This window comes from Quercus lobata, chromosome 5 (genome assembly GCF_001633185.2).
Source record: "Quercus lobata isolate SW786 chromosome 5, ValleyOak3.0 Primary Assembly, whole genome shotgun sequence".
Lineage (NCBI taxonomy): Eukaryota > Viridiplantae > Streptophyta > Magnoliopsida > Fagales > Fagaceae > Quercus > Quercus lobata.
Window position 1 is genome coordinate 44,356,244 of NC_044908.1, and position 22,531 is coordinate 44,378,774.

The 22,531-nt window shown below is 38.0% G+C and overlaps 2 protein-coding genes and 1 long non-coding RNA gene across 3 annotated transcripts; 2 read left to right on the forward strand and 1 right to left on the reverse strand.

Annotated features, from left to right (window-relative positions):
* The first annotated feature begins 4,862 nt into the window (after nt 1-4,862).
* On the forward strand, nt 4,863-7,196 carry LOC115990538. The gene has a single exon (XM_031114362.1). It carries the CDS (start codon nt 4,863-4,865, stop codon nt 7,194-7,196), a length of 2,334 nt encoding a protein of 777 aa, XP_030970222.1.
* Nucleotides 7,197-9,181: 1,985 nt separating this feature from the next.
* Nucleotides 9,182-11,269, forward strand: LOC115990539 (B3 domain-containing protein At4g01580-like). The gene is made up of 4 exons (XM_031114363.1): nt 9,182-9,283; nt 10,356-10,707; nt 10,805-10,932; nt 11,168-11,269. Exons 1-4 carry the CDS (start codon nt 9,182-9,184, stop codon nt 11,267-11,269), a joined length of 684 nt encoding a protein of 227 aa, XP_030970223.1.
* Nucleotides 11,270-12,699: 1,430 nt separating this feature from the next.
* Nucleotides 12,700-13,036, reverse strand: LOC115989241. Its single transcript, XR_004091848.1, has 2 exons — nt 12,948-13,036; nt 12,700-12,744 (listed from the first exon to the last, which is right to left on the reverse strand). It is a non-coding gene; the product is annotated as an uncharacterized LOC115989241 (long non-coding RNA).
* Between the last annotated feature and the right edge of the window lie 9,495 nt (nt 13,037-22,531).

Below are 22,531 nucleotides of genomic sequence, written 5' to 3' on the forward strand. Positions count from 1 at the left end.
TATATATTAGCTTTTCATTTTGGTAGCAATTTGGGAACCCAATGAGAAACAAAAAATTGATTATTGATTTTTTCATCAATTAGCCTTCTTATTTTATGATTTTCAGTATATATATATATTTATATGTTGTGTGTGTCATTGGCCAATGAATCAAATCTTGTCCATCATTTGCTTTAATGAAATGATGGAGGCATTCATTGCTTGAACTGGGGATGAAACAGCCTAATGATTATCTTGAGGGCATGGTATCCGTTAAAAAATTTAAAAAGTGATTGAGTGTGTTTTCTATTCTGGTTGGAAAAGTAATAGGATTTAAAGCTGCTCACTCTTAGTGTTGTACGATGGTTACTCACACCATCAGAGCACACTCCTATAATTATTGCATTTGCACGATAGGCTTGTTTTGTTGAATTTTGTTTGTAGTCTCGAGAGATACTTATATGATGATATGTGTTTGATTTTACATTTATGTAATTCAAGAAAGTGGTTTAGTTGGCCTCAAGATTGGTGGTTTGATTTGCACGGTGGAAAATCTGATATGCAAGGTTGAAAACAGAACCACCGTCCGGCATTCATTACCAATCTGACTGGTTTTGTATTTATCTTCACATGATTGAGAGTTGAGTTATTTGCTTCAAAGTTGGCTTTATAATATGCATATGGGTGTTAGAGGACGCTAGAATTGAAAAAAATTTCCAAGGCTTTGCTTACCCTTCCAAGTAGTTGCAAGTCTATGTTTATCCTCTATTTGGTTGAATGCCTTGCTAATCAATTTGCTCAAAATTTTATGAATTTTGGCTAACCATTTTAGCGAACACGTTCTCTGAAGATAACAAGGCAGAGTATAAATTATAGATCTTGATAATAATGTCAGCCATTTCTCTTATATGTTATTCTTCAATAATTCATCAATATTTTATAGGTTGTTTTATCTGTTGAATACATGGTTGTTCATGCTTCTAATTGTATAGTTTATGCTTAGGAATTTTCATTTTTCCTTGGAGGGAAATGCAGTTAAGACCATTGAGCTGACATATCAGCTGGCACGTGACTTGTAGGAGAAGAATGAGGACTTGTCTGCTCTAGAAAATGGTATGCAGAGTAGCAAAAATATTTCGTAGAGAATGAATTGCTGAATTATTGCTTCGTTGCTAGCATTTATCTGGTTTTTCATTAGACAATTTGTTATTGCTATAGGACTTTCTGCCCCTGCTTGCATATGAAGGGCTGAATAAATTCCTAGCGGTTCATCTGCTTAGCAAATAGTTGTTGAAACTTTGAATTGGCCTTTTCTATAAGTAGAGTGCAAACACATTGGTCTTTTCTATAAGTAACATACTAAATTTGTGCATGTTCTCGCAAATGCTATAAGAGAATAAATACCTAATGATCTCAACTTGTGAAGGTGGGAGATTTTGTCTCACCCCATTGAGTCACAAACTTGTTTTAGGTTGTTAGACGTTCTTACTTTCATTATAAACTTGAGACATTTTCTTATCTATAAGGCTAATTTATTGTGTTGGGGCTTCTAGGTTCGAGGGTCTTTGAGTTTTTACAAGGGCATTACACCAAACTTTCCTGAACAATGTTCTCGTTCGAAGGGAACCGGCCTCCATCAAATTGGCCATCCGTGGGTAAAGTTGAAATACATGGTTGGCAGTGGCAAGACCACTCTCATAGAGATGAACCTGTTTTGTCCAGTGGAGCTAGCTAGAGGGAAGATATAGTAATGTATCTATTGAAACCTGTAGTATTCCATGTAATGTTCACTTTTTACGTAACTTTGAAATTTTAAGTGTTCATTTTTTGTTTCTAATTCAGAATAATATTACAAGGTACATCATAATTTTAGGGTTTTATTTACTGTGTTTGGGATTCAAGAACCTTTATATAGCTGTGTTATTTGTTTTTTTAGTTGGTTGGTGTCAATTTTTATTCATGGTCATTTTGTTCTGGACTTTCTATATTGTGGCTATTAAAATTTTCAGAATTGACTTGAAGAATTTAGATAATTTTCTAATGTTGGACGATTTATCATGTATGAATAATTCCAATCCTATCTTTTTTAAACTTTGAATTTTCTTTGATTGGTATAGATTGCAGTGAATCCTCCAACGAGGAGGATTTCCAAATCGTTCATGTAGAGGTTATGCAATTCATTGTTGTTTTTGACGTCATGTACATTCGTTAATCGTGGCTCATTGTGTATAGGCTGATCTAGTATTTTGTAACTACACAATAATGGACTGCAGTGAATCAAATAGACGGGGTACGACCAAAGCTGACTGAATAGGATCAAATAGAGTAAATAGAATGTAGTACACTGATTTTCCTAGAAACCACAGTGGACCGAATAAGACCAAAGTAGATATAATGGACCGAATAAGACCAAAGTAGTCCAAAAACAAAAATAATAAGGTTATTTTTCCATATATACATATCTGCCAGTGAAACAATTGGAAAACGATGACACTTCTACTTAAAGCACACACCAAAGTAGTTACTTGCAAGTATACATATCTTACTAAATACCACAACAAGAAGTCGTACTTTTGCATTCATGCATCCGTACGTTGTCTCGTGGGTGCATCAACTTCATCATCCCCCACAACATGAGCCACCACTTCATTCAACATGTTTGCACTCAACGTTGCGATCGTCCTTGTGTGGTCACGCTCCTCAATGGCAACTTCCAACTGATACCTTAACAAAGTGTTCCTAATGTCTCCACTGCCATAGTTGGTTCCTTCGCTTTGAGAAGTGCTAGGTGGAGTTGAGGTTGATATGTTTGGAGTTTCCCATGATGTAGACGCACCACCATGCACGCCCATACCATTACCATGCAAATACTCCATGTATGCAGCTTCGGCTTCCCTTCGATCTTTATATGATTTGTGATTGGCATTTGGGAATTTATGAACTTGTCTACTCGCATCTAGCCAACTGTCGTATATGCCTGGAACACGACTGTTAAACACAACATAGGTTCGTCCCATCCTGCTCTACAAACACGCAATGGTGGGAATTCTTTGCACCAGAATGTGGTTGCACCTTCTAACGTGTGAAGTGCACTTTTGTAGAGGAAATGGAGCTAAAACTCGATTCTATAGAAATCGAGTTATAGCAACATCTGCCCCTACATAAAATGCGGAGTTACATGTAACTCGACTTCTTAGTAACCGAGTTTCTGAAATGCCATCATTTCAATATGTCTTGTCAACAGTAACTCGATTTATGTGGTGTCGAGTTTTATATAAAATCGATTTCCTCAATATCGAGTCATGTTGTCCCCCTCCCCACATTTCAGAATCCATGCATATGTCTGGCTTTATCTGTGTTGAAAACCTTCACTGTCTGGTCTCTGAAAAAGAAAGCCTATGAGGTGAACAAAGTTTGCTAACTTTTCTGCCATTTTCCTTGTCATTATTGCATCCTCACCAGGCGTGTTGTTGCTGTGGTCCCCTTCTTCTTTGTTCTGGCACATCTTCCCTGACAGGTATATATTCACTTACGTAACTACTTATAATTGGATTGACTTACATAACTACTTATAATTGGGATTGCTTTCTACAACCGTCTTATTCTGACATTATGTGTGTGTATATATATACATAAATGTATGTATGTATAGATATTTGTATATATAGACAAACGTACTTACCCATATCATAAGATGTATATGTGGCATGAACAAATATATGTATATATATATACACACATACACACACACACACACACACACACACACACACACACACACACATATATATATATGTATGTATGTATGTATATGCAAATATATGTAAATATAAACAAAGCTACCTACACATATACGATCACATGTATATATATATATATACACACACATGTATAGGTATGTTTACATATAATGTATGTGCTTAGGGAACCAATTTTTTGAAACATTTTGTTAGGAATTGCAAAAACTGTTAATGCATTGAAAATCCTGAAAAAAATTGTCCAAAAAACGATTAATTATTGTGTGCTCTTATGACATACATTAGCAAAATCTTATATGTGTGTGTGTGTGTGTGATAGTGACATTGTATACATATTGTTCCTATATATGTATAGATATAGTAATGTATATAATAATTATTTTTGAGAATTGTTTTGGGAAATATGTATATAATCATTCTAAATAAACATATATATAAACAAACATTGTACGGTGAATTCATATGATGACATATGCATTCATTCATACATATTAACAATGATGTGTAATGTATACTGTGGTTTAAATTGTATGGCTCTTTCAGTTCTGAAAGGCTTTACTGTGTGGGTTCTGAAAAAGAAAGCCTGCGAGGTGAACAAGTTTTGCTGACCATGTTTGCATTTTCCTACTCCCTATTGCATCCTTACCAAGCGATATTACAAACACCCTGATTCTTTGTTGTGACACGTCTCCCCTAAAAGGCCAATGTTTGTGTCCAAACGAATCAAGTGTATACACCTATAATTAGGATAGCATCATAGTGCATCTGTAAAAGATTAATTACTGTTGCATTAACATAACCCCCTATCTTCTGCATGATAACCACAATTAATTATCTTTATCCAGGTCTGGCATGGGTCGTCACTGCTTCTATGTTTACTATGATGGGGAATAGTATTTCCATGACTTGCATGGGCTGTCCTATAGAGGCGAGTCAGTGAAGCAGAAGTTCATTGAGTTGAAATGGGGAACACACTTGAGAAAAATGCACCGGAAGATAATGGAAGCTCTACGGTTGGACAATGAGTCACATAAGATATCCATCGTGTACCGTGCCCCCTAGATACTTGTGAGTACTCAGGTTGTCTACAACTCAAATCCGTTGGGTTGCGATGCTGACGTGGACATGATGTGGGCAGTGATTAAGCGGACCCCCCAGTTCATAGCGTCCGACTTGTATGTAACTGTTGAGGCTGTTGGGTTCCATGGTAGTGCAAGTTCACAGCATGCCAGTGGGGTGGAAGAGCCGCATTCATTGTCAGTTGACGTGTATCCTCCCTTTGCCTATGCCACGCCTTTCCCCTACAATAATCAACCATGTAGTGCGGTTGATCATTTGGACAACACCGAAGTGTTGGGCGCCACCAATACACATGATGTGGGAGGGTCTAGTCACACATATGAACATGTCCAAGCTGATATGGACGGGGGAATTGATATTGATGCCAGCCGAGATGTGTACGAGGAGTTCATTGATATTGATGGACCAGTGGACGACGCGGAGGTCTTAGATGTACCACTGATCGAAAATAACGAGGAGGATTGCCTTACAACAGTTCCTATCCCAGAATGGTTCACATCAAACACATGGGACAATATTAATGACCCATCACCTGCATTGGGTACAGGACATCTTACAAGTTGGCATAAAGGTGACCACCCAGTAAGGGGGATGCTATTCAAGAATAAAGCTTCTGTTCAATATGTGTTGACCCTCTACTCTGTGGAGCATAATAAGCAATACAAGGTCATCAAGTCTGACACCAATAGGCCGGTAGTGCGGTGCATACATGAGGCATGTTTGTGGTCAATTCGGGCCAATTGCAGTAAGAAGCACGGGATGTGGGTTATCAGTACATGTAAGGGTCCCCATAGTTGCTCATCCTTCCAGCTAGCAACTGATGGGCGGATGATGGATTCAAAGTTCATCTCCGTTGCACTTGAGAAGTATGTACGGGAGGACCTAACCCGAAAGGTAAGGGACTTGCGTAGTATGTTGCATGTAAGGCATGGGCATGATGTAACTATGTACAAGGTTTGGGAAGCCAAACAGAAGGCAGTTGCACGTATTTACGGGGATTTTGACGAGTCGTACGCAGAATTGCCACGATTTCTAGCTGCATTGTCTGATGCAGATCCGGATACTGTGACCACATTAAAGTGTGACCCCCATGTCCCGAGGACTTGTATATTCAACTCCGCGTTTTGGGCTTTCGGTCCGTGTATTAGAGGGTTCAGGCATTGCAGGCCGGTGATAAGCATAGATGCAACGCACCTCTATGGCAAGTACAAAGGAAAGCTGTTGATAGCAATGGCAACAGATGGTAACAACGAGGTTTATCCACTCGCATTTGCCGTTGTCGAAAGCGAGAGCACGGAGACATGGGGATGGTTCTTGGCATGCCTGTTGACCTATGTTACAGACCGGACCAATTTGTGTATAATATACGACAGGCATCGTGGGATACAATCATGCTTTGATGACACCACTAGGGGCTACTTGCAACCGCCCTTAACCCATCACCGGTATTGCCTCCGCCATTTAGTAAGCAATGTTAACACTAACTTCAATAGTGTGCCGTTGAAGAACTTGGTATGGAACGCAACAACTGCGAATCAAGTTAGGAAGTTTGAGAACACCATGGATTGCATCAAGAATGTCAACCCGACTGCGTACGACTATCTTAAGGAGGTAAATCAAGAAAAGTGGACACTTGTGCATGACCATGGGCACCGATATGGGGCAATGACAACCAACCTGTCAGAGTGCTTCAATGGGGTACTTAAGGGCGCACGTAGCTTGCCCATAACTGCAATGGTGAAGTTTACATTTTACAAGGTGAACTCATACTTTGACGAACGTCGAAACAAAACCCTAGAGAAGTTGGAAGAGGGGCAAGTGTGGTGCAAATATGCCTATGACAAGTTCGAGGAAAATCAAGAGAAGGCGAAGCTCCATATTGTTAGAAGGATAAGTGCGCAACAACGGTTATATACAGTGGAGACACAGTCTTCACTGTTGAACACTGGCGGTGGAGATCACACCCATAAGGTTTCCCTCATAGACATGACATGCACGTGCGGCAAATGGGAAGCAAACAAGATCCCCTGTTCCCACTTGATAGCAGTTTGTGCCAAACACAACCATGATGCCACTGAGTATATGGATCATTTCTACCGCGTTGAAGAACGGTATCACAGCTATGAGCCAATATTCCAACCACTGAAAGATAGGTTAGAATGGCCGGAGCCAGCAAAAAGGAGAACCGTGATGCCAAACCAGCAGTTGATTCGTGAGAAAGGTCGGCCAAAGTCCACGAGAATCCGCAATGAGATAGATGACGAGGATAGGGAGTTGCCAACCTCATTGTGGATTGAGAATGGACCAAAGTTGAAGTGTGGGTTGTGTCGCCAAGAGGGTCATAACCGTCGTACATGTCCAACTCGAAATGTGGCTTGAACAAGCCATGGTGCTATGTAGCAGGTAACAATTACAAATCATAGTAACAAGGGGGTATCACAAGTTATTCTTCTTTACATGTTTAGATATTACATTATATGAGTTATAATTAAGATGTGGGCAGTAATTTGTAAATTGAAACCATGATAGTAATACCATTGTATCAAATTTAGCTCCACTTTGGGCAATCTTGTGATTACTTCTTCAAGTAGTTGCAGTTAGTCTTAACTCCTACATATTACCATTCCAAGTCTTTTGTCCCAGTTTTGGTGTTCTTTCAATCTTATTGTTTGTGGTGTACATATTCTAGTATTCATGGGGTCTCTATTTCCCTAACTGTATATGTTTTGCTGCAGATTTGTAATTGTCGCCAAGCTGTAACTGTAGATGCTCCTCATTTAAGCAGGCAAGCCTGAAGGCTCTTCTGTATTTGTCAATTCAATTTATTAATTACTGTGGGTTGTATACTAATTTCTGTGTTGGCTACTCCTCAGAAAGGAGGCAACTTCTAAAGAGAACAAAAAGAAGGTGTCACTCAAATGCGCAGACTCCATGTTTGCCTAAAACCATTGTTGGCGGATGCTGTCCAAGTTTCAAGTTACAATTGTGAAGAATGTTTAAAATGCAGAAATTGAACTTTTTATTTTTGTACATCAACTGATTTAAATGCATAGAGGCTCTTTACTTACAAATAAGCTTGTATATATGGATGATTTTTTTATTCGCGTAATGGAAATGGGGGAATGTTACTGATGGATGTGGTTGGTCTGCATTTGTATAGATGACTTGTTGTTCACAGCATGGTTGTCAGCAGGTCCACTTTTACTATGAATAAGCACGCCAATACTAAATGGGTGTGAACAGTGCAAGTCGCAAGCAAAATTCCAAGTAGAAAGATTATACTAAATAAAACTCGATTTTCCAGTTAACGAGTTACGTTGCAGTCCATTCTCAATCCTCTTCGACTGTATCCAGTCCAAGTATTTGGGTAACTCGATTTCTGTAGATCCGAGTTACGTTGAACATAACTCGATTTATATAGTACCGAGTTACGTTGGAGAGCACTCTGCACAGTTAGATTCCTCTTGGACTGTATCTGGACCAGTCCAAATATCTGGGCTGGGTGTTTGAGCCCAGACAACATAACTCGATTTCTGTAGTACCGAGTTACATAACTCCATTGTGCACACTTAGATTCCTCTTGGACTGCCTCTGGACCACTCCAAATATCTGGGCTGGGTTGGGAAGCCCAGTCAACGTAACTCGATTTAATTATTACCGAGTTATGTTGAGAAGAACTCGATATCTCTATCTTCGAGATACGTTGAAGACCATTGTCCACACTTAGATTCCTCTTGGACTGCCTCTGGACCAGTCCAATTATCTAGGCTGGGTCGGGAAGCCCAGTCAACGTAACTCGATTTACGTATTACCAAGTTCCGTTGAGAAGAACTCGATTTCTCTAGCTTCGAGATACGTTGAAGACCATTGTCCACACTTAGATTCCTCTTGGACTACCTCTGGACCAGTCCAATTATCTGGGCTGGGTTGGGAAGCCCAGTCAATGTAACTCGATTTACGTATTACCGAGTTAAGTTCATAGGAACTCGATTTTTGTAGCTTCGAGATACGTTGAAGACCATGGTCCACACTTAGATTCCTCTTGGACTGCGTCCGGACCAGTCCAAATATCTTAACTCGATTTCTGTATAAGCGAGTTGTTGTCATGTAACTCGATTATCGTAGTATCGAGTAATTCTACTGTAACCTGATGTTCAGGATATCGAGTTACGTCCAAACCAGCACACACAACATGGATTCCTCTGAGATACACTGCGCACAGCATGGACTCCTTTTAGTCGCAGTACACAGAACTCGATTTCATAATAATCGGGTTATGTGTATGACCAGGCCACTATTTAGTGCTCAAACGTACGAAGCAGCAACTGTTCAACTTCTCAGCAAAAGTTTGGAGAACCAGAACAATGGCTTCTCAATGGCGGAGAGACAACGACAATGGTCCTGCTGATCGGTCCCCACACTTTTTCAAGATTATTCTGCCGAATGCTGTTCAGGAAGGAAAGCTTGTAAGTATGCTTAAATTTATAAACTAGATTCCTCTGAGAATCATATGCTAATACACTTCGTACACTTCATCTTCTTTATTTGTGATTCTTGAAAAAATGTACATTTGTTACATGTAGTCAGAAAAACTTTCATTTTGCAATACGTAGGTTACACTTTAAGAAGAACACAGTCACATAACAGAGTACTTTTGCATCGAACACTTTTATATGAACAAAAAATGAAACAGAGATAAGCGCATGGTAGAGATTGAGGAAAAATAAATACAGAGCAAGAGCAGATGGCATTTTTTTGAAAATGTGATAGGGCTTATAGGGTCACCACAGATGTATAACCCAATTTAAACTGTGAAACTGTGTCCTGGGATCAAACTAGGATACAGAAATCGTTCACTCTTTTTATCATTTGTTTTTTAGAGTTCACAAACTTATGAAGTGGCTAAGTGGCAAAAATTTGTACGTCTAAATCGAAATCCTGCCCATAAACAAAAGTGGGTCATCTTCAATGTTTCCCCAACACCCCAAAACCAAATCACAAACACATTACAGAAGCACTCAAAATACAACATTTTCCCAAAATTTTTTACATTTCAACAACAATAGAGAAATGTTGGATGTTGAAAGCTGTTGATGGTTATTTTGGTTATAAGATTAGGTTGTATAAAAAGCATAAAAATTAATAAGATTTGTTACTGTCAAATATCGAGCCCTTAATATGACAGATTGAGGTTATAGCTATTAAATATAACGTCAATGTTGCATGGGCTGTTATTTTATTTTGTTTGATTTTCTTTTCTTTTTTGTGTGGGGGTGGGGGGCTGTAACTAAGGAGTATTCTGCCATGTGAATTGAACAATATTCTCTAGCATTGTGTATAATGATTTTGTCTGCTTTTTTGAGCTTTTGGTCATCCAACAAATAGTAATACCATTGAACACTTATGAAAGTAATATGACCTAACAATCACTAAATCCATTTTTCCTGCAATGGTAGCTGCACAACTCCATAGAGCTTGATTGATTGCATGTGTTTATTTCCCTAGCCTGCATTTATGTTATGGAGATTCTTTTTACAGCGGATTCCAGATAAGTTCGTGCAGAAATTTGGAGTGGATCTGTTAGATATGGCCTTTCTCACTATTCCAAATGGTAGAAAATGGAAAGTCAAGTTGACACAACATGCTGGGGGGGTTTGGTTTCAAAATGGTTGGTCCGAATTTGCAAGCTCTCATGGTGTAGCCGTGGGGCACTTGCTGGTTTTCAAATATGAAGGAAATTCACACTTTGATGTACTCATATTTGATGCCACTACAACAGAAATAGACTATACTTTAGACGACGAACTCCAAGTTCATAGGATCGAAGATGATGAGAGTGATGACAGCTCTGTTGAAATCATCAAACACTTTTATAGGGGAGAGGGTTCAGGTTTGAATGTTACACTTTTGTGAGCAACTGGTTGATTTGTTTAGCATGTTTACTATTAATTTTATGTGCATGACTTCATATTTTCAACTCATTTCAGGATCAGCCCATCCTAAGAAAGACGGTGGTGTAGCTGAAAATCTTGCTATAGCCAATGCTTTTAAATCAGAAAATCCCCTTTTCACTATTATCATTCGTCCATCCTACGTTAATGGCAAGGATCGTGCGGTAAGCTTTTAGCTTCACTAAAATGGAATATTTTTGTAATTTAGAAATGCAACTCCCATTAACTATCATTTTTCATAGATCAATTAGAAAGATTGTCACACTAGATACTTGTTGCTGGACATTTTGTTGGTAATGATTTTTGCTTATTTGTGTTTTTAGGTGAAAAGATGTAGATCAATTAGATACTTGTTGCTGGAATATATTTGTTAAATATCTGTTATTGTTCCTTGTACAGAGTTTACCCCAAGACATTATCAACTACTTACCGAGAGAAGGGTTTACCAAGGACTACACCAAAGCAAGTATACTCCCTGTCAAGCTCCAGATTGTGGACTGATTATGGCCCATGAAGCTATACATTTATGAACGAAGTGGGGGTTCATCATGTGTCGTATCAGCTGGTTAGTCTGCATTTGTGAGGGAAAATAGTTTGCGAGTAGGAGATGTTTGCGTATTTGAGCTGATTATGAGGGACGGTGTTGTGTTAAACGTCCACATTTTCAAATGCCAAGACTAAGTGGTTAGGGTGGATGCAAAGTGATGATAATATTATGTGATGTTTAGAGTGTGTTTACTTTGCAACTTTACTATTCATCCCTATTTTATTCATCCCAGTTTGCAACTTTATTGATTGGGTACTTTTGTGATGTTTAGAGTTTCACTCTTGGAAAATTTTTAATTACTATGATGAGCTTTCATATGTATTTTAAAATGAATGTGATGCTGTATTTTTTTCTCAAACTTTGTTTGGATTTTGGCCTTTTTGCGTGTCATTCAATTATATTACATTCAATGGCGACTCTTGGATTTTATTTTAGGGGGGTCAACATTGTTATTGCTATAGGATTTTGTTGTTTTTAGATGACATTGTTGTATGTTTTGTATATATTGTAACACTTTAATACAATAACACCAAATCTAAAATTTTTAGTCATTATCTTTGATGTTTGCAAATTTAGATGTTTAAAAAATAAGTGAGAAGTTAATCCATCAATTGTGTCAATCAATATAATGTGGCAAATTGAAAAGCTTGATAGCTAAATTTTCAAAATTTGACTTGGTTGCAATTTTTCAAATGTTATAGATGAAATTGGAACTTCTTGTAAACTGCAAGGACTAAAATAGGTACTGTTTTATTCAATGAACTTGATGAATCGTTGCTCAAAGAAAAATATCATTGTTTCCTGAAAAATCTTTGTATCTTACAAATGAATAACACAAAATACTGGTGAAATATGTACCAATACGCTATTTGCAGCCAAATTTTCCACAGCTCCTTTGCCAGCTAAAAAACCACGACCAAGAGGACTGTATGGAACTATTCCAATGCCAAGCTCCCAACATGTACAAAAACATTAAAATTCGAGAGAGCATACTCATGCTTCTGGATAAGATAATTAAATTATATTGAAATCAAATCTACACAAAATGGATAATATTTTTTATTTTTTTTTTTGTTGCAGTAGTCCTTCAAAAGAATAGTAGTGTTGCAAACGCAAGAATGAATATAAGGGGAAAAAAAAAAGGAGAGAGATTTAGGATACATGGAAGCATTGAAGAGGCCAACCATTGCTGTCATGTGGTTGAAAGGGCAAGAGAATGACTTACAGTTTCTTCTATGGGTACTTTTGTGTCTACCCGATGCTGATAATATAGATCAATGTATTGCACATCAAGACACTTCAAGCTAGCCTCACAGCATGAGCGAACATACTTAGGGCTACCGTTCACTTGCATGTGAGGAAATCCTACTTTTTCAATGCCAAATTTGGTGGCTATCTGAATTTTCTCTCTTGGCAACTGCTTCAAGGCCTGAAAAATATTAACTTCTCTTAGTTAATATAACAGAGTTTTTACATGGTCCAGATTGGTAATCAGTTCACTAACAGCAGAACTTATAGAAAATAGTATGACAAAGACATTTCCATATCAGTGACCATCTTTCGATTTACTACCAGATAGGAAAAAGGCCATTTGACTTTGGAGCTAGTAAAATTAAAATTGGTCTCATTTACCTTTCCAAGAAGAATTTCATTAGTATGGGGTCCATAAACGTCTGATGTATCAAAGAAAGTGATTCCCTTACTGAAAGCATACTTTATTATTGCTATTCCATCCTTCTCAGGGAGTGGGGAATTGTACATTCCACTCAGGGTCATACATCCAAATCCTAACTTTGAGACCTGGGGAAAAAAGAGAGTCAAAGATTACAGAGAAATGAACAAAAAATTATAGAGAAAACCAATCTGGAAACCTATAGAACTTGTGCATCTTGAACAGTGAGAAAGATCAACTGCAAGATTTTAAATAAAGATTTGAAGGATCTATATTTTTAGTAAAATCTATTACTAAACTTTCATGGTTATAGGTTATTTATGAAGGTCCAACCTTATGTTGAGAGTCTTGAAGGAAGAAAGAAACAGGACTATATAAGGTCTGAAGTCTCCAGCCTTTCTATCAATTTTAATTTCTTTGAAGCCTCCCACATGACAACTTATGAAGCACACAAGATTTGAAGGACTTTACTACATACATTATTAATTTCCAAAAACAGAAAAGATTAAGGAGTAGGGTTTTGTTGATTCCAGAATCTCGTCGTAGTCTCTATTATATAGTATAGATGAAGTGATTACCCAACATATAAATATAAAAATGACATTTAAACTCAAAATGAACTCTTTCTCCTCCAAAATCCATCAAATTGGTGTATATGCATCGGATTCAAATATATGGAAAAAATTTCTTATAATACTAGGCAAGAGAATTGTAATTACTCTTCAACAGACAACATCTGTCAGACTCCTGTCATAACTGCTGCCATTAACTGCTTATGAAACAAATATTTGCTACAAGTTTTTTTTTTTTTTTGGGGGGGGGGGGGGTTTCCATATGTCTAAACCAATGTTGCACTTTCAGTTTGGACCAATATTATGTTTCCAGCTACTTAAGATTCCTAGTTCCAACAGAATAATGGATTCTAAAGCGATAGAATTTTACACACAAAAAAAAAAAAATACTTCTAAATTTATTGCACATGCGTTCATTTTATTTTATTTGACATAATTAAGATTAGGTTGAGATTAAAAGTTCCCCATTAAAGTAGAACACTGTATGAAATGGTAGAATAATACTATAACAGCTGGGAAAATAACTCAAGTTCTACAAAATTGAGTAACTCTGCAAATAACTCGCTTTATGATGTATCCATTTATGTGCAAGCCATTACACACAGAAATTGCATTCTTGAGATATTCTACTGCGAATAACTCGATTTTACCAGAGTCGGGTTTTGTGCGAGGTAGCCCTATACAGTTGGATTCCTCTTGGACTACATCTGGACTAGTCCAAATCTATGGGCTGGGTGGGTCCATGTGTACAACATAACTCGATTTCCGAAATATCGAGGAATTTGAATTCTTGTGATTGTCCACTGCACAGAACTCGATTCAAGTAGAATCGAGTATTGTGGCAGGCCTACCTTTAAACTTCGATTCGTCTTGGACTGCATCTGGACCAGTCCAAATATCTGGGCTGGGTGTGGAGGGCTCAGAAATATAACTCGAGTTAGGTATAATCGAGTTATTTGAAATTAACTCGTTGTCTACAGTATCGAGTTATGAGAAAGCCGTTCCACCATTAACTGGATTCTTGTTATTTGTGCTACACATAACTCGATTTACGGACAATCGGTTTATGTGCAAGCCCTTGTGCTGAAAATTTGGATTGCATGTAACTCGAGTTCTTGAAAATCGAGTTATATGGACATTACAATCTATTACCCATTTTTATTAACTCTTCCCCAGTTCTGCAGAACTTGCAGCTGTCCGAAATTACATCTTCGATTGCTCTCACTTCATCCGGCTAGAACCCACAATTTCCCGCGCAAATTCTTCGAGGATTTTACATAGTAAGACTCTTTTAACGGTTGCTGTCTTTGAAATTACACATTGTTGGTGCATTATTCTCAAATTTTGCATTTTGATGCTTCACACTTCTATGTCTATGTCTATGAAGATTGTGATGAAATTGGGTGTTTGGCTAGTCAAATGCATTGTTGTTAGTAAGGTTGCCTATGTCATAGGTTGTCTTCCTTCCACAAAATGAACTTGCCAGTGGCTCCATATGTGTGTGGTATAGATATATGCTGGTTGTATGTCTGAACTGTACATTGTGCAATTTATTTTCTGTTTTTTGTAGAAGCTAGTGAAACTTATTACATGTAGCTACGAATTTCGAAAATATGTCAGTTCCTAAATCCACTTGTATGTTTCCTATATAATATTATTACTGTTATATACTCTAGGTCTCTAACTTCAAATTATTGACTCGGACCAAAATGCATTACAATTATTGCACCAACTAAACAACCCGTGAATAAGAATTTTGTTTTTTCATTGTGTTGTTGTAAACTGCTCTAGACAGTATATTGTGTGCATGATTTTCTACACATGGTATCTGGTTACTCTCCAATTTTTGTTCTCTGCTTCAAACTTCATTTTGGTTCTGTTTTTGTGTGAGCTGATCGTGTTTGCACTACTGACCATCGATTAGTTATGGGTCCGAAGAGGACTAAGAGGGGAAAATGCAAAGCTGCATCCGAACCTGAAGTGGTGTTTGATCAATTAAGGTTCCTCACGCCCGAAAATGAGCAAACCTTTGAAACCTTGATTAAGCGTAGGCGTATCTAGGGAGAAAGGCAAATCAATTTACAGGAACTGCATCCTTTTGTTCGTGAGAATCTATAGTCTAGGCATTGGCTGTCCCTATGTACAAACATACAACCCCCTCCAGCTGACTTGATTAGAGAATTCTATTCGAATCTATCGGTGCATGAGGATCTTGGTGGTCACAAGGTGGCATCGTCCATACGTGGTGTACCGTTTACAATAACTAGGGAGCACGTATCTAAAGCTCTTGATGTACCTATAATTTGTACACCTACTTATCCAAACTCTATGTCTCCTCGTATTGATGATGTTATGGATGTTCTTTGTGGACGATCAAACAATCGGGATTTTGACCGAAGTATTAGCTCAAGTGAGTTGACTGAGCTTAATTATATCTTCTTTAGGATAGTTTGTCACAACATTTTCCCTATCTCTCATATCCATACAATCCCTGTAGACAGGTGTATCTTGCTTTACGCCCTCGTCACCAATAGTTCCATTTGTTTTCCTTCCCATTTCATCGAAACCATTGTCAAGGTGCGTAGGAGCAAGTATAAGAGGCATGCTTTGTTTTTCCCAGTTCTCATCCATAGGGTCCTCAAATATTTAGGATTAAAGAACTTTCCTTCCCACGAGTTGGTTCACATCCAAGCCCCCATAGGAGCCAAATTTCTGAAATAGCGAACTGCCCAAAAGAAGGTTGTCGACCTTAGTGTTGGTCCATCCAACAGACCACGAGTACGGTCTACTACTGGAGATGTTCAAGATAAGGACATGCATGGGGATCCCACATCTGTTGTTGCCGAGGATGGTGATGATGAGATAGATGTTGACACTATTGATGCAGCGCATATATGCCCTCTTCCTCCCTCTCTTCATGCTATGATGGAGACCATTATGACGACTCAGGCAGCCTATGGGCAGCTTCTACATGGTCTTCTTGTCGAGGTTGGAGCTATGCGAGCGGACTTAGCTCACTATAGACGTCCTGTTCCACCTTCTACACCATCTGACTCTTGATGATTGCCATTGGGTATTGTACCCAAGGGGGGGACGATTTTCAGTTCGTGGTTGCTATAACATATTTGGAGAATTGTATGACAGTTCTATATTTTGTTATTTTAGTGGCAATTTGAAGAACATGGTATCCGTTGAAAGTAATTTGATATATTAATATGATGGTTAGTTTCATGCCCATCATTACTATCATTAGTATTATTGAAATGGATGTAATGGTCTAAGAATTTTTTATGTTATTATGTGATTCTATATAATATCAAGTAGATCCAAGTCTGTGTGTAAATAACATTTATTTCATAATTCTGTACGACGCTCACGTGTTTTTAGATTATAGTAATTATTAATACAAATGGAAGGTTTTGTGAAAGCACAATTCGTTTACAGGTTTTGATATTAACGATGAACCACCTAGGAGATTTTCCTTGGAACAATGGCTGAAGCTATATCTTGACTTCAGGCAACTATTTTTATTGGAGGTTTTGCTGAGCTTACATGTATTTTCCACTAATTGGATATTTTTGTTGATCTTAAATCAGCAATTATATTATTCTGAATTTGATCCTCGCCTGGACTATTCCTCATGCATCATATTTTCATTACAAAATTTATTGATGAAACCTTGCAGTGCAGACTCATCGAAAAAGATAAAAGCGACACTTGGCATGACCTCATTCACTCTAGCATTAGGTCTAACGGATTTTTGTTAATCAAATATGAGGAATCCAAACAGGGGAAGCCCCTTACATAATATATTAGATAACAATGAGCTGAAGATAATAAACATCGTGAAGTTTAAGTATGTTGTGAAGGACCAAACACGATTAAACAGATATAACAGTGAGCTCGAGCCACTAACATCAAAGTTCTGAGAGTAAAGTGGTGCTTTCAACCTGTAAATGTGTATGGGACGTGATTGTTTGAGAGCTCAATTTCAGTGTTCAAGATGGTTTTACCATGTGCAATCTCTTCTAACCAACAGTCACGGATTATGAGAAGAGTGTTTTGACTACCATCCTTGAAAATGACCAACAATAATGAACACCCTGATGTTTAATGTTTTTACGAATGACCAAACACAATTAAACAGATATAACAGTGACCTCAAGCCACTAACATCAAAGTTCTAAGAGCAAAGTAGTGCTTTCAACCTGTAAATTATTATGGCACGCGTTTGTTTAAGAGCTTAGTTTCAGGGTTGAACATGGTTTTACCTATGTGCAATCTCTTCTAACCAACAGTCACGAATTATGGGAAGAGCGTTTTGACTAGCATCCTTGAAAATGACCAACGATAATAAACACCCTGATGTTTAAGATTTTGTAAAGGACCAAGCACAATTAAACAGATATAACCAGGAGCTCAAGCCACCACCAACATCTAAGGTATAACAGATGTGGTATTCAGTCCAAATTGGGCCTCGCTTCAAACCGACAAGTCTTTGACCACGATGTTTGATCGAATAGTCGAGTAAGTAGGTATTCCCTCAAATGCATTCTCACATTAATTGGCTACGATTACAAGAGAAATTTCAGTGTTTCAGCCTGTGGCGCTCCGTAATTTGTAAGAGTGATGGTTCTGAGACCAAAGTGATGCTTTTAACCTGTAAATGTTTAATGACCAAAGATAATGAACACCGTCATATTTACACACCATGATGTTTACAGACATTCAAAATGACCAAATCACAGAAAACACTGTGATCTTCATAATTTGTTTTGTGAAAGACCAAGCATAATTAATAAATTAATATTGCGAACTTGCTGGTGAAAGACAAAACACAATTAATATAGCGAAGTTTGAAGGTGACCAAGTTCCAACTCTAAACACACGTCACCAGCCTGCTTCTGTAGCACCAACTGTAGTCATATCAAACTCCTTCAATCGCAGCACATGCGCCAACAGACACTGCTGCTTAGCCAAGTCATGTTCGGTGCTCTACACGATGTGGATACCCAGCTTGACACTGTTTCACACCCACGCTCACGTGAATACAGAATTGTGAAATTGGATGCACAGATGTCTCATTTACATCTACTGTTGCAACTACTGCCCACCTTTGATGTGACATTAGGAACATTTAAAATCCTGTTCATATAGCGTTTTTCCTGAAGGGTTTGACATGACAAGCCCTAATAAGTGAAATTGTAATGCCTGGACCGTGAAATGAGGTTATAAATGCACCAGTGATATAATGTTAACTTTCTACCCCGCTAACTTCGTAGATTGATTAAGCTATGAGTCGCAATACCTCAACATCAAATCGTACAATGCGAAACAAGTTTGGACCTACTTCAACAAATGCATCATCATAAGTTCCAACAGATCAACAACTACATACATACACAGACCACTATGGAGGAAAATGGGTTGGAAAGAAGAGAGATTTCGTTAATATGCCAATATACACGTATGAGAGTCTTGGAAGCGTCGGACACATCATGGTCGGCAAACCTACAAAACTAAGTACAGATACCACCGCAATAGAGTTCACTATAGCAGAACCACCATGGTCAACCCTATACGAGAAGAGGTGTGAGTTAGAGGTGTATTGTCGATGGCACGGGTTACGAGTTCCTAAGGCACGCTCTGTCGAGTTACCTAGAGATGAACCTGCCAACATACTTGCTCGTCTTGAACAAGAGAACAATCAAATGCAAAGGCGACTAGACCATTTTCACGCAATCCAAAAAGCTAGGAAGCATCTAAAGGGGAAGGCGCAAGAGCGAGCCATGAAGTCTATTAATGAAATTACTGCGTTAGATGATGAAACAGATATTTCAGACTTCTCAGATTCAAGCAATGATGATTTCCAAAAATTTCTACCTACGAACATTAGACGTTGTTGTTAATGTCTACACATTATGTGCAATACATAATGTTATTGTTAATGTGTGACAAATGATGATTATGTATGTTCAACTTTTGCAACTCTAAACATTAACTGTTTATTACTTTTGGCTAAGTTTATGTGAAATCACTTTCTCATTTTTTTCATACGTGTTCTTTGTTGCTACATTCAAGTAATGTGCTTTGGTTGGACAATGTCCTTTGCTTTGTAATGTAGGGAAAACCTTAGGAAGTGAAATGCCTCCAAATTATATTTATTGCACATTACTTGTAGGAAAATTTAATAGATTCAATATATACAGACTGATCCAAACCACATAGACCAACCGCGCATATGATTCAATAATACGAATAATTCTTTTATATGAGTTGTTTGAGTCACGATATAATATGCACGTATCTGTGTATCTTAGTTGTAATAGTGTCCTACTTTATATAGATACATTATATAAAGACTCGTCCAAACCAGACTAACCACTCACTCACTGAAAATCCATATGGCTCACCCAACACACTCTCACAACGATATTTGGTTTCCTTAAAAATAGGGTAAAGGCCTAAAAGCCTGATTAGCCTTTAAAATGTTTCATTCAAGTTATTGGTTTGTTGTAGCATTGCTTGAAAGCTCCCTAATATTGCAATTGTGATGATCGTAAGCCATTGATGTAAAACTTGGAAGCATAGTTTTCTTCATGTAATTTTACATTAATGTTGAGAAAATGTAACTACATTTTCTACCTGCAAAGACTTCCTGAAAAGTTTGTAGGGAAACAGGGGGATAAAACTCTCTACTGTTGCTACACTCACTTCTCGTAATACTAGCATTTGGCAAGTGAGGTTGGAAAAGGCTAACACAGCTCGGCACTATTCGGCGAAGTCATGTTCGCAGTTCTGCATGTGCTGCTCCACAACTCGACACTATTGAACCCTGTCCAGTCATATCATCCATGCTCACGTGAATAAACAGATATGCAACATTTTGCAATGCACTATTTTCAAGGATGCAGAGGACCCCTCAAAAGTGTAAGCAAATTTTTAGGGGTAAGCTGTCCATCATTGCTACACTTGATTGATGTAGTTCTGCATGTGATACTCAACATCTCGAAACTATTGAACCCTGACCACACGTACCCATCCCCACTCATGTGAATACACATATGTGCAACCCTTTGCAATGCACCGTTTTCGAAGAGGCAGAGCATCCCTGAATTGGTTATGCATCAATTTTGGGTGTGAGCTGTCCACCATTGCTACACAGATGTTGTTCGTAGTGCTACATGTGCTGCTTAACAGCTTCGCACTGTTCAACCCTGTCCAGTCAATACACAGATATGCCTTCTTTTGCAATGCACCGTTTTCAAGGATGCAGAGCATGACTGAAAAGTTTATGATACATTGAACACAGCTCAGTACTGTCTCGTCAAGTCATGTCAGATGAAGCACAGGAATTCTGAATAGTTTTGAACAAGACATACCAAACTGGTCAAAGAAAAGTCTTAAAACCACATCCATCAGAAATAAACCATAGTAGTGATCAAAGTCCCTAATTAAATATAAGCATAAACATCACTAGTTTAAATTTTAAACAGGTTATCCTTGTCCAAACTCTGATGGTCAACCAAGTGAAATATTGAGACACTAATCACAACAGGAGTCCTTTCGATCACCTCAAAGACACAGACATCTCCTTTTTCTAGATTATTGTCTTTCGAAAATGCAACCCAGCCTTCCCCGAATCTCATTGCTTAATATGTTTTGATGGAGGGTAATAGCACAAGACATTGATGTGTGACAAATTGCTTCCCAATAATATACTTGCTTCCCATATATGTTTCCAAGCCATATTTAAGAGAACATCATAATCATATTATGTATAAAGGCTCACCATATTATGTGGCCACGAGATACCCATGAAAGAAGGATTTTTAGGCTTGAACTTTTTGGCTGCTTGGATTGCTCTCTCTCTCTTCCTCTGGACATAATTGGTAATTTTTTAAGAACAAACTTTTCTCTGACTTCATGTTTTATGGGTCTGTACATTGAGGAAGAAATGTTTGTATCATCTTCATCTAAGTTTTTGATATTTTTACCTGATGATCTTCCAATTTACAATTCTTCCTAGGTGGATATTGAATCTCAATGGCAGTCTTATCAAATATAACAATATGGAAGCTTGAATTTCCTTCATATCTGAAGACTAAAAAATAACCATAACAGATAGAATGGTATTCAGCGAAATCCTGCCAACCATTACAAAACCAAATGTTGTTATCAGCTTTCTTCAATCACACTTGCCAAATTCCACCATAGGGAGCAATGACTGTAGCTACGGTGGATAGCTCAGTATTGTTGAACCCTGACCAGAAGTACCCATCCACACTCACGTCAATACACATAGCAGCGCAGAAAATTTTGTGCATCAATTTTGGGTGTTATTGGTCCTATTGCTACATTGATGTTCGTAGTGCTGCTCAACAGCTTTGCACTGTTGAACCCTGTCCAGTCATATCACCTACACGCACGTCAATACACAGCTATGCATCCTTTTGCAATGCAGCATTTTTAAAGGATGTACCTATAGCATCCCTGAGAAGTTTATGATACATTTAACACAACTCAACATTGTCTCGTCAAGTCATGTCAGATGAAGCACATCAATGTTGAATAGTCTTCATGTGAATAAATACGCAACCTCTTTTGCAGTACACATCACCAGCCCGCTACTGCAACACAAGCTATAGCCATATGAAACAGCTACCTCAACGAATCACTTGCACCAACAGATGCCACTGAACAATATACTGTCAAGTCATATCATCTTTATTCACGTGAATACTTATAGTCACATCCACCTGAATACTTGCCCTTGCAAAACCCCTATATAAAGTCTCATTTACATCTACCCTTGCAAAACATCTACACATATCGAAGTCCCATTTACATACATCTACCCTTACAAAACTTCTACACATACCGATCTAAAGTCACATTTTCCAATGTCAATGCGTAATTGGATGCTACCTCGTTTTCCAAATAACTATAGAACGCAAAGAGATTCTGACGAG

Coding starts and splice junctions, on each gene's coding strand:
- LOC115990538 (XM_031114362.1), top strand. CDS start 4,863: ATGATGTGGGCAGTGATTAAGCGGACCCCCCAGTTCATAGCGTCCGAC.
- LOC115990539 (XM_031114363.1), top strand. CDS start 9,182: ATGGCTTCTCAATGGCGGAGAGACAACGACAATGGTCCTGCTGATCGG. Junction 9,284..10,355: donor CTGTTCAGGAAGGAAAGCTT/GTAAGTATGCTT, acceptor TTCTTTTTACAG/CGGATTCCAGATAAGTTCGT. Junction 10,708..10,804: donor TTATAGGGGAGAGGGTTCAG/GTTTGAATGTTA, acceptor AACTCATTTCAG/GATCAGCCCATCCTAAGAAA.